The following is a 13,157-nucleotide window of genomic DNA, read 5'->3' as shown; positions in this document are numbered from 1 at the left end:
TCATTAATCAATTTCCGTTGCCAAACCAAATGTTCAAATTTCAGTCCTCAGCTCTCTCTACCTCACCAGACTTCTTCATTGGCTTCATTACTTCTTTTACCCAACTGCCAACTCCTTCTTAGTGTTTTTTACATATCTTCCTCAGTTCTCCAGTATTTCTCTAAATGTCAGGGTGTTCCAGGACTCAATTTCAACCTTGATCTTTCCCTTTTTTCTTCTCTTTTCTCTTTGCTTCACTGTGCTTCTCCTCCTCCCATCTTGATCCACACTCATTCCCTAAGTCATGGCCTTAAATATCATCTACAAACTTAAGACTTCCAAATTTAAATCTCCAACCCTCTTGCCTGAGCTCCAGGTTTATTTATCCAACTGCCCATTTGACATCACTTGGAAGTCTAATAAACATCTCAAATTTCACATATCTGGACTCAATTGTTGATATTTTATCCAAGACTTGCTCCTTCCCCACTGCTTCTTGTCTCAGCCCCATTCCTCCAGTTACTCAGGTCAAAATTTTCTCTTTCTTCTGTACCCTGCATCTGATCCATAATGAAATCCTACTAACTGCACTTCTAAATGAATGCCAAACCCAACCATTTCTCAACCTTAACTGCTATCACTCAACACAAACCATACTTCTCTTTCGCTGGGCAATGGGAATGCCTCTTATCTAGTCTCCTTGTTCTGCTCTTGCTCACCTTAAGTCTATTAAACTGATCCTTTTGCAAAAATAATTCAAATTATGTTACATGTACTCAAAACCATGGTTGGCTGCTCATCACTCTTAGAATAAAATCGCAAGTGCTGACCCTGGCCTGTAAAGCACCATATAATCTTGTCTATACCTGGCTCTCTGGCCTCATTTTCTATCACTCTTTCCTATAAGGGAGATTACCCAGGATTATCTGGGTGGGCCTAACATATTAACAATGATACTTTAAAGTGGAAGAAGGAGGCAGAAAAGGAGAACCAGAGATGTGGCAATGTGAAGAGGACTCAGCTGGACATTGCTGGCTTTGAAAATGGAAGGAGGCCAGGAACCAAGGAATGTGGGCAGCCTCTGGAAGCCGGAAAAGGCCAGAAAACATTCTCCCCAAGAGCCTCCAGAAGGAGCAGAGGTTTGCCAACACCTTGATTTTGTCCCCATGAGACTTGCTTTAGACTTTGGCCTCCAGAACCATAAGATAATCAATTTGTGTTGCTTAAAGCCACTAAATGTGTAGTACTTTGTTACAGCAGCAACAGAATACTAATACCCCATCCAATCTAAAATAAACGCCTGCCCAAGCACTCACACACGTGCACACGCCCTGTGCTCTGTCCTCTCATGCTTACTTTACTTTTTCTCAACTTGTCACTGGCTATTAACCACAAGGGTAAAGCCATGGGCTTTGTTTGTGGCCAAACTTCCAGTGTCTAGGACAGTGTTTGCTTGGAGTAAGTCACTAACACTCTTATGGCATTGATATTTAATTTTACTGTTTGCTAACAGTAAGCTTTATTTTCAACTCCATTGTTCCCTTTAGATAATATTTCATAAGTAAAAATGGGTTACAATTAACCAAAGGGTGCTTTGAGGGGGAAAAGACATTATGATTTAGTAACATGTCACCCAAGGAGCCTGACTGAAAGGATGAAGGGCATTCAGTCTTCCAGACAATATCTGAGGCAGACAATGGAGACCAGGTAGAAGAGGTTGAGGACTGATTATTGGTATTAAAGTCTCACTTATCTCCACAGCTGTTGAAACACCTTCATTTCCTTGTCATGTGTCTGCTCCCTACCATCAGTGTGGGGATTGGGACTGTAGCCCCAAAGAACTATGCTATCAAGGGTCCCAAAAATATGTCTTACAAAATACGTCCATTAGAAATAGAAGAAAATCCCGTTTTAATTGCATTTCCAAAGGCAACCTCTTTAATTGCATTTCTTTTCTAGTATTCTTTTAAAGGTTGTAGATGCAGTTTTGATAGATATGGATAAATAAAGTGTTAGATATATTTAAAGAAGTCAGCACGGCCAACCTCCTAGGCATGCGTTGGCCTACCAGATGCAAGAAGAAGTAATAAATGTCGATTCAGGGTGGAAGCTTAATAGACAGTGTGCAGTTTGCCACATCCCCCTTCCGGCTAGACTTGATCTTGAAAGCATGCGTCAATAAAGAACCTCCATGAGACTGAGTCCTTGGATGACCTGAATAAGCAGAGCATCCCTACCAACTCATATTAAACATAGTGTGAGTGGGCAATAAACCTTGGTTGTTTTAAGTCAGAGATTTGGGGTCATTGGTTACTACAGCAGTACCTGGGCATGGTTTGGCCTAAGAAATATGAAGAGAAATAATGACTATCAATAAATGTTCTATCCTATGAATGCAATGGATCTTTAGTTCATGAATTCTCAGTGCCTTTTCTAGGAGAATATGCATTGTGAGTCTCATAGGGGGTGTGATAGTTAATTTTATGTGTCAACTTGGCTGGATCATGGGGTGTCCAGATAGTTGACTGAATCTTGGTGGGTCTGTGAGGTGTTTCTGGATGATATTAGCACTTGAATTGGTGGACTTGGTAAAGTGGTTTGCCCTCCCCAAGTGAGTGGACATCGTGCAATCTGTTGAGGGCCTGAATAGAACAAAAAGGCAAGAGGAAGAGGAATTCAGCCCTTCCTGCCTGACTGGTTGAGCTGGGACATCCATCTTCTGCCATTGGTGCTCCTGGTTCTCAGGCTTTTGGACTCAGACTCAGTCATACCACTGGCTTTCCTGTGTCTCCAGCTTGCACATGGCAGATCATGGGAATTTTCAGCCTCCAAAATTGCATGAGCCAATTCCTTAGAATAAATCTCTTCCTCTCTATATATATCCTATTGGTTCTGTTTCTCCAGGGAAACCTGACTAACACAGAAGGGGAGTGAACGCAGCCATTTCCAAACTTATTTGGCATGGAAATTCTTTTTGCATGCTCACCATAAAAGACATTTTGAGAAATGATGCTGCAGCCTTTACTTTGCAGTTCCCTGATATCCTCCCACCAACTTCTCATGCTTTCCACCTCAACCGATATTATCGACAAGTATGTTGACAAACTCTACTTATGGAAACAGACAGGTCTTAGGTCTACAGAATATTTACAAACCTGACTTGGGAGTGAGTAGAATGGTGTGTCTCAGAGGAAATATTCTAAATAGACTTTATAACTGATCCCTGGCACATATGAAATGTTTTAAAGGAAAAATATCTGTTTATTGCACATAGCAGATCAAGAACTAAGCACCAATCCACATTGTGAAATTTCATACTGCTTCATGAGTTTACCTGGATGTTCTGACTCTATCAAATGCCTTCCACATTCTAAAGTCCAGAGGATTATCTGGATCTATGGTCACTCTGATTTTTGCCAATGGCCTCTTATAAAAAGTTCTGTGAATTGATGGAAGTATCAACAGATTGTCAATTAATTTCTTCTGGTCTGCTCAGGTTACTCAAGCACACTCAAAAGCAGTTCTACTCACAAACAGCTCTCTCATTCTAAAAGGCATTAGAAACTGCCATGTCAGACCATCAAGTCTATATGTTTATTGATGTAGAGCCAGCCGAGAATGAAGACGGGTGATACACTGCATCTTCTTATTTTTACACGTATAATTGTTACTGAAAATATCCTTGGTTTTCGGTATTTTGAAGCATAAGCACCCATATGTAAATAAATACATTTCTAAACTACTTTACCATCTACACCCAAGACAAAAGAGGGAAAAACTAAGATTGTCAATCATTCTGGTCTTTTACTGTTAATCTTTATAACACTTCAGTGAACATAATAATTTCACTTAGAAATTTTTGGATGTTTATTTTTATCATTATTTTTCCTGATCATAAATAAATACCTGTTCATGGTTTTGAAAAATTTAAAAGAATGCATTAGGGGGCTGGCCCAGAGATGTTTTGGTCAAGTTCATAGACTCTGCTTTGGTGGCCCCAGGGTTCGCAGTTCCAGTCCTGGGTGCAGACCTGTGAACTGCTCACCAAGCCAGGCTGTGGTGGCGTCCCACATACAAAATAAAGGAAAACTGGTAAAGATGTTAGCTCAGTGAAAATCTTCCTCAAGTAAAAAGAGGAAGATTGGTGATGGTGTTAGCTCAGGGCCAAGCTTCCTCACTAAAAAAAAAAAAAAAATTTAATGAATTAGAAAAAAGAAGAAAAAACCTAGTTTTAATCACATTTCCCAAAGACAGCCTCTCATTGCACATCTCTTCTTGTATTCTTCTGCAGCTTGTAGATACAATTTTGAATTTTATGTTTTTCACTTAACATTAAAACAAAAGTATTTTCCCACATTAATGCTGATTCTTGGTTAGACTTTATTTTTTATGGTTAATAATACTTAACTGTGTGAATATGCCGTAATTTACTTGACTATCCATATTCAGGATGTTTGAAGACATTATTTTTTAGTGTTATACGCCCTTTCTTCTAAAAAACAATTTGCAACAACCTTAGAATTAATTTCTAAAACATATTTCTCATGGCGAATTGTAGGAAAAAAGAAGCCAGAAGTTCCAGAAAATCACTACTGGAAGGTAAGATGTTCTGGGTGGTTAAGGAGGCACCAGGACACAGGCCCCGGAGAGATGAGCCATGCTGTGATGCATGGTGCTAAAGAGTTAAGCTGTGTAAGCCATGTGGCAAGAGGAGGTGGCTTAGCTGGAGACATCTGGGCAAATCATAGGAGATGACAACTGAGACAAATCTGAAATGGAGCCATAAGCTGGCCAGGGGGAGGTGGCTTCTCATCTGGGACACCTGGGGTGAGGTGCTGTGCATAATGTGGGCTGCAGGGTCCTTGCACAAATCTATTCCCGTAGCAATGGTGTGTGCCCTTCTCTCTAATCTCTACATGGCCTGGAGGTCAGGGCAGAGCAATACAGAGGCTTTTGTAATATCACATACAAATCTGTGTCCACGTGTCAAACATCAGAGCTAAAGAATAACACTGCCCTAATGTTAATAGCTATACACCCTGTGGTGCAGTTATGCTAATTTTGATAACTATAATCATGTGTTTGAAGCAAGAACTCCTTAGTTGAATGACTACCAACGAGGAGATCCCATGCCTGAATTTCATTAAGGATATGAGAATTACACAAGTGTGATGCTTCATTGCAAAGATTTATTCTCACTCAACATGTTTTCATTCAAAGTTCTCTTACAAACACATTCTGAACACATTATCCTTTATTCAAAGCATGATGAAGAAGGTCCTACCTGATGAGCTGACTAATTGTTCACTCTATCTAGGGGCAGTAGCCTAAGCTTTTCAGAGATAATATGTGTCCTTATACTTCCAGTTATTAGCACATCAGACTTTCCCACAGTCTAAGAGCTAAATGCCCACATGCCTACAGCAAAGGTCACAAAACCAAACTGAATCAAGATATCAAATACGTAATGCTCCAGCAATCTCCATAATGTTTTTTTCCTCATTTTTTTAATTTACATGCAATAAAATTCATGTGATGGACAGAACACAAACATGTACTTTTAGTGATGTAAGGTCAATGGGTTTTGTCAAATACACACAGTCACGTATCCACGACCACAGTCAACACGCAGAGAGTTCCATCACCCCCCAAAACTCCCTTGTTCTGCCTCTTTTGAGCCAATTCCTCCTTCCCACTCCCAATGCCTGGCAACCATGTCTATAAAGACTTATAAAGACTTATCTTTTATATCGATGCCTTATTTTTACTAAAACAATTCAAAGCGTAAGTGATCACTTTCACCAGTGTGTATGGATGTAAAAAAGTTTCTCAGGTTGACAGATGTTTGGGGCGATACACTAAATATCAGAGATCCAGGAACCAGTCTTTCTGCATAGCTGAGGTTGACTTCTATGCCTTCCTACACAACAGGTAAAGTTTGAACACACGTGTCTCAACTGGCCAGCTGAAATGCTGAAGTGCGTTTTTCTGCTTTCAGAATAATTTCAAGACAATTTCCTATTTTTTCCGCAGAACGCTGCAGCTGCTGCATGGACTATTCCTGCCAAGAGCCTGGAAGCCTGTCCCATCACACAGATTTCTAGCTTCTTGAAAGAATTTTGCAGATTAAGCAACAGGCGTCTAATGCTCATACTACTCAACTAGCCATAGAGCAGATCTGTTTCCCATTTTTAGTTGGAGTTTCAAGGACTTCCGCCTTCTAATTGCTTCCTCAGTTGCTATGAGCTGTAGGGACCGCTGCCTCCTCCCTTCTCGTATCAGGACTTGGTTGCATTCTGTCACATGGAAGTCTGAGCCAACTGGGAGAAGCTTAGGGATGTTGGGTGCATCTATCAGTCCGACATATCAGGCATCCTAGAATAAGGAAACCACCCAGCTAAGCCACCCTTGATGATTCAGCAGAATCAACACTCAGCAGAGTAAGCTTTCTGCCCTAATGTATGTATATATTTTTTTCTGAGTAGCCAAACTTACCCTAATTATGGCATTATTAATTCCTAAAAGCAACAGGTTATCTTCAGGCTGCCTTCTCCCTTTTTTCACTTTTAACTGAACTTCCCAGAGCCCATATTTCTGCTGTCCTTGAGTTCTGTCACATTTGTGTATTTACTCTGTCATTTATCTGGGTAGCTCTGACTTACATTTTTTTTCTTTGTTCCTGAACGAAAACTGATTTCTTTCTGAGGAAGTTAAAAAAGCAAGACTTATGCGACCAATATGTTTCCCAACCCTCACGTGAGAAAAAGGGCACGCCGAACCCTATCAAAAAGCAACCCTGAACCACTCACAGAGCCAGATGCTTTGAGCTGCTTCCTATTGTGGGCTCATTGAACGCAAAATAAAACAGACCCCCCCAAACCAAAGGCTTCCGGTCTCCAAGCTAAAATGCAATTCCAACACAAATCATACTATCCCAGAGCTTTGAAATATCCTAACCATTTTAAGGGTTGTTTAAACACACACACACACACACACACACACACACACACACACACACACAAAGATACTAAATTAAGGCCAGGCAAATTCTAGGAGTCTTTCTCAGATGACTTCCAAATCTCAATGGCACCTCCCACCTCTTCCTGTTCACTCTTCACGTGGGTCCTTAATTGCAAGTGGTTCCCAGCTGCATTGCCTCTCCATGATTATTAGTGCTATGACGGCTAGCCTCATCAATTAGTGCAGGCCATTGTCTTTCTCCTCAAAATGTTTCCTTTGAGCATTTAAAACAAATATTTGCGTAGTATGCTTTTGTTATTATGATTGCAATTTGCCCTTTCCTCAATCCAAGGATAAGGTGTCAGTTTCCTTCATCCCCTTTCAGCTGGAGGGCTGTGATCTGGAGGTTCTTATTTACTCCACACGTGGGTTTGGAAAACGTAGGAACAAGAAGAAATGAACCTTGGAGCAGATTTAGAAACGAGAGGCATGGATTTGGCAGACGCGATGTTTTAAGTTAAGACATGGGGTGCAGTTTAGAGAGCTGCTGAAGCAAAAGTGAAAGAAAGCAATTTGGTGATGGGGGAATTTTATCCCAGTGTAGTAAGAGGGAAAGACAGAAGGGAGATGAGAGAAGTCCTTTTTTGGAACCACTTGATTTTGTACAGAGCAGGAAAATTATCTATTCTTAGCCCTTTGCCCCTCCCCCACTGCCATATGCCTTTCTAGAGTTTCCTTTCTCCATACTTGAAAGGACCACAGATTTTAATAGTATTCATGCATTTGAAGTGCGAGGCCATTCTCAGCTTCCTCTGTTTTTGCATTTACGATGAGAGGTAATAAAAAAAAACCCAAGTTATAGGATAAGGTAAAAATAAAAGAAATGATTATTTAATGAAAAAAATTTCAAACTAAAAGGCAGTTAAAAAAAAAAAAGGCAGTTGACCTTAAATAAACTGAGGTTCAAGATCACAACCAGATTGAGGGACTAAATTCTAGGCCAGTCTCCTTCAATGTCTGCCAGAGAGAGTTTAGTAGGTTACTCACCATAGCAGTAGTAAATTGTAGACACCCGGGGGGCCCGAACAAGTTGAAACAATGTCATTAAAAGGTCAAAGTGACATAGAATGTCCTGAATTCAGATGTTAATAGTAAAAACAGACAGAGTTAAAGACTGTCTTTAGAAGAATATTTGCAACCTAATATATATTTATGCCTGACACATCACACTCTATTATGTGAATGTGAGTCTGTGGGTATCCAGCATTCGCGAGCACTACTTTGTCAAGCAGAGAAATTTTCTTCTTCTTTGTGGGGAAATGGTACCTTGCTGCCAAGGGACAGAGAATAAGACAGGAGGCAGCTGATTGGGGCTTCCACTGAAGGGGCATGCTGTGAGGAGCTACAGCAAATCAAGGGCATACACAACCCATCATTCCACCAAGACAAAGGCTGCTTCCGTAACCTCTGGTCTCTACAACCCTCTACTCAAACTGCTCTTCCCTTTCAGATCTGCTCTGGATGGTCCTTTTAATTGGAATTTGTGAAGCTAACATGGAAGCCAGGGAATGGAGGAGAGGGAGGGAGGCAAGTGGTGCCTCAGCTCCATAGCATCTGACCATGAACTTGAATTCCATTAGGACCAGTCCTCTCTCCATTCCTGGAAGGGAGGCAGGGCCCCCAGGTAGGCTTTGGAGCAGGCTGACCTCTTTTCCAACCTTGCATCTACTATTTACCCTGTGTGGTCTTGGTTGTATCTTTTGTAACACCTTTGATGTCAGTTTCCTTATTCATAAAACGAGTTTGTTGCTTTGTTTTCTGGATTAGAAACAATGTATATAAGTGACTGGCACATAGTAGGTGATCCACAAATGTAATGCACCTAGTATGTTCACTGCAAGACCCTGAGTCAGCAATGCCTTTGTTTCTGCCTGTCCTCTGGTTCCAAGATCACACTCAGCTCACAGAACCCATGCTCAAACTGGAAATAGCTACACTGGCTCCTGCTGACCCTTCCTCTCTTTCACAGCTTTGCAGCAAATGGCAGCCACTGGCAGTTCCATCGTCTCAGGGCGCATGGATAAAGTTATTGGTAGAAACCATGTGTGGTGCGCTGGTGCCCACTCAGTAGCCAAAACCTGAGCTGTGGTCCTCTGATTCCTTTTCTCCCACCCACTCTCAGGCCATTCTCAGGAGCAGCCAAGGTTCCTGGGCCCACAGTACCCCCTGATGGCTAACATGGGGAACTTTCTTTTCTCAATGATTCTTATCTTCTCTCTCAAGGAAACTCCCCCGAGGCTTTCACAGGTCACTGCTTTCTCCTTTCCCTCATTCATTTCTCACAAATGTCGCGTGGCCTCCTTTGCCTTGCTTTTTTTTCATTTCCTGCTCAATTATTTCAGAAACATCTATCTCCCTCCCTGTTTCTTCCTCTCACTTTTTTCCATTTATGAATCTCAAATTACTGCAATTACGGTTTCTAAGTATAACAGTAGAACGAGTGCATTTGTCTATCAAGAAAAAACTCCATACATTTAGACGTACAATAAGACATAGTGTAGCACCAACAGCATTAATCTCTAAAACCCTTCGAGATACCCAGAGGTCTTCTTCAGAATCTGCACAGAAGATGCCATCTGCTCCCTGTTCTTTCTCCAAGTAATTCTGATCTTTTCTTGACACTCTTATTATTTCCCTGTTTTTTTAATTGCCAAAGTTGTACTAGTTTCTGCCCTACTGTTTCATTGAAAATATAATTCAGCTACAATAAGGGTTAAGTGCATTCCTGTGGGCAAAGCTGGAAACCAAAGCACAATCTTTCATCATTAGTTCTTTACGGGAAAGTGAATTCTAAGCTCTAAATAGTTGCTTTAGAATGAACTTTTGGGAAAATGTTACCTATTATCATTTAACATTGGAAATTTTGGGTTGGGTGTGGTCAGGATTTAGTAATTCATATTGATGTCTATATTTTCTGGTTTTCATTCATTGAACCACGACATCTACTGGAATTAGGATGTAGAAAGGTATTCAGGTGCAACTTATCTGGGCATTGATTCTTCCTTTATCAAAGGAAAAACTATTCTGACCAGATCCTGATTTGATATGTTCTGGGAATGTTCTAGAAGGTTATTAAATTCATGTCCATGACTATAGATTGCTTCTTGATAAAAATACACAAGTACATCAAACATGTCTCAAAACGTAACTGCTTATTTCCCTTAAGTTAAATTCAAATAATACCAATGATTTATGTCTTCATACTTTTTAAAATACAAACGATTTTGATGTAGATTATTAAAATGCCCTTAATTTTATGCTTAATTCTTCTGATTAGAAACTTTATTCTCAAGCTAGAAGTCTGTAATTAGAAGCACCTAAAGTCCTGATTAAACAACTAACTGAAAAATTTCTTTGACAAAGTAATGTCAAGTGGCTTAATTTTTCCAGTTTCTAATAGTCAAAAGTAAAAGCTTACAAAAGTTGGTATGAAATAACTGAATTACTTAATAAAATGGTAAATGAGCTATTGTGACCATATATAGACACATAAGAAAAACATAATTTTAAAACGTTTTTATAAAATATTTTCCTAATTTGGTCATAATTCAAGGTCATGCTTGCACAGGATTTTTTTCTTTGAAATGATTTCCATATTCATAGAATTGAAATTATGTTCTCCTTTAAAAGAAAAAAATGCAAATCAGTTAAAGCAACAGGCAAATACCACCCATCCAACTTAATCAAAATTCTGTGAACATGGATTTTCTACATAAATTCTAAATGCACACTAATGTAACAATAATGAAGAATGATGTCATAAAATAGTTGCATGGTGCAAAGGTATTTGAAATGATCATTCATCAAAGAACATTATTTGAGTTGACATACTCACATTTTTCTGAAAAGAGGTATTTGCTTTTGGATAATGTATACCTTTCGAATTCATAAAGTTTTGAAGGTACAAATTAAAACATTCAGTGTTAATGTTTTTGGAAGCATTACGTATAAATTATTTTCTCAGGACCCAAAGAGAAAACACCAGAGGAAACATAACCAGCCTGAATTGTTTAAAATGTATTTTCCCTTTAATTAAATAAGAAACATCTGTCTAGGGATTTTGGAAATGAATGTAATCCATCCACACTCTGCCTGTACGAATTTGCTTCCAATGTCCAATATTTTGAAAGAAAATTCTTTCTTTCTGTAAAGAATTAAACAGCAACATGGAGCGATGTCTGGGTCTGTAGCAGCTGAATCTTGCCTCCGGAGATTGGGCACGGGAAATGCTAAGAATCTGTGTTTTCCCAGATTTGTCCTTGGAAAGCAACCAAATTCTCTCCATAATGAAGGTTAGGGTGTAACAGTTGTATTTCTCCAAAGCATCTATTCACCCCGAAAATGCTCATCTCAGGACAGTAAGGAAACAGAAGTTACTAGAATGCATTCGAATACTCAAGGTCACAATATTGTTCCCTCTCTGGGGTTCGCTCAACATTTTCCTCCCCTTCGCTCAGGCTTAAAAAAGCTGATTTCTCTAGGGACCTACACAACCCACAACACAGACCCATCAGACAGGCCAAATGAGTACAAAGAGAGTGAGGAGTGACTCGGGGTCTGGCTCTGGTTCTTTGAAACCAGGGCCCACAGTTGGGAATGACAAATATCACTTACTGGTGTTGTCAAACGGTATCTGTTTGCACTGCACAGACCCCTCGGCCGGCCAAGGACAGTAATAGACGGCTCCTCCTTCCACGATGTCTGGCTGGCTGGTGTTGGCCTTGGGCGCCCCCACCAAGACGCTCGCTCTGCGAAAGAGTTGGAGAAGATCACTCCTAGGGAATCATAAAAGTGTGCGCATGCGATGCTGTCTCTGTAGCCGCATGCTCACACTGAGACTAGGGTGGAGGTGGGAGCAGAAACGTATTTATGATGGAGACCGACTGTCAAACTTGATTTCCTCTTGGAAACCTAAGGGCGTCTGAAACCTGCTTTGGAGGAGCGTGCAAATAGTCCTAATTCTTCTCTAGGTGGAGCTATGTATACAGTGAGAGGAGAGCAGAGAAGAGAAAAAAAAAAAAACAAATAGCAAGGACAGAGCCCAGCTGCTTGTAGCAGACAGCACTTGCGTCCAGACACTTAATTGTTACAGGCTATGTATAAACAGACCGTGTTGTGGTCGTTGTTTTAACTGGCTTGAGTCTGTGCAGTCCCGTTTTCCCCTTTGTATGATGCTCGAGTCTGCACCAGGAAGTCCCCAGAACGTGCGTATTCTATATGCCAGTGGCACGTCTCTTGTTCCAAGTTCACAGGGTACATCTAGCATGGAAGGGGAGAGAGGAGACTGGTGTCGGGGAGCCGGACGGGCCCCCAAAAGTGGGCACCAGGATGGAATCTCAGCAATCGCCTTCCATCAGGCTGCGGGGACAGGCGCGGGTCCTCCGGTAGCGGAGCAGGGACCCAACCTGTGGTCGGGTTCGTCCCCGCGCGCGAACTCCCCGCGCCCGGCGACTTACGTGCGAGCAGTAGGTATGTGGAAGTCCACCGCGTAGCCGAAGTAGCTGCCCTCGGGGCCGCTGTACACCGTGAACTTGTCCACGTCCAAGTTGAATGCCTGCGAGGCGGGGGACCACAGCATCCCCAGCGCGGCGGAGAAGCACCAGAGGGGCGCGAGCGGCTGCGCCCGGCTGCCCCGGGGACCGCGGCGGGCCCCGGCAGACATTGCCCTCCGCCCCGGCGGGTGCTCACCGGGGAGCGGGTTCCGAGGACCCCGGCGGGGGAAATCGCGGGGGTGGCGGCCGGCAGTCCCCAGATGCCCCGGTCCCGGGTCGGTGCGCGCGGCCCGTCCGCGGTGACAGCCCCGGGCGCTCCGCCGCGCGTCCCCTGCAATCTGCTCCCCGCGCGCTCCCCGCACCGGCTCAGAGGCTGGCCGAGGGGATCCGAGCCCTCCTCTGGCAGCGGGAGGGGGCCGGCGCGCTCGCGGCGCCTCCTAGCGGCGGGTCCGGAGCCGGTGACTCCTGGGCCACCCTCGCCCCTGCTGGTGGCTGGTGCCAGGCGCTTGTTTTGGCCGCCTGGCTTTCTATTGCAGCCGCATCTCAAGGACAATCTGAGACTCGCACATGCCAATTGAAGCCATTGCTTTTGGAAGCAATACCCCCCGCATGGGGCGAGAGTTTGCTGCAGTTTGTCCCAAATGGAAGAACGTGAAAGCGTATCCC

The 13,157-nt window shown here is 42.4% G+C and overlaps 1 protein-coding gene across 2 annotated transcripts in view; it reads right to left on the bottom strand.

Moving 5' to 3' along the window:
- ITGA8 (integrin subunit alpha 8) overlaps window positions 1-12,899 on the bottom strand; it is a 166,962-nt gene extending 154,063 nt beyond the window's left edge. Inside the window, exons 1-2 of one of the 2 annotated variants that reach the window (XM_044762060.2) lie at window positions 12,456-12,899; window positions 11,614-11,747 (exon numbers count right to left, since the gene is read on the bottom strand). In XM_044762060.2, coding sequence (XP_044617995.1) covers window positions 11,614-11,747; window positions 12,456-12,661 — 340 coding nt within the window. In that variant the 5' untranslated portion in view covers window positions 12,662-12,899. The remainder of the gene's footprint in view (window positions 1-11,613; window positions 11,748-12,455) is intronic. The other variant, XM_044762061.2, reaches the window with a different exon arrangement.
- Window positions 12,900-13,157: the final 258 nt, after the last annotated feature.

This window comes from Equus asinus, chromosome 29 (assembly GCF_041296235.1).
Source record: "Equus asinus isolate D_3611 breed Donkey chromosome 29, EquAss-T2T_v2, whole genome shotgun sequence".
In the NCBI taxonomy this organism is placed as follows: Eukaryota; Metazoa; Chordata; class Mammalia; order Perissodactyla; family Equidae; genus Equus; species Equus asinus.
Note: the sequence above shows the minus strand (reverse complement) of the source record. Positions and strands in the feature narration are given on the sequence as shown.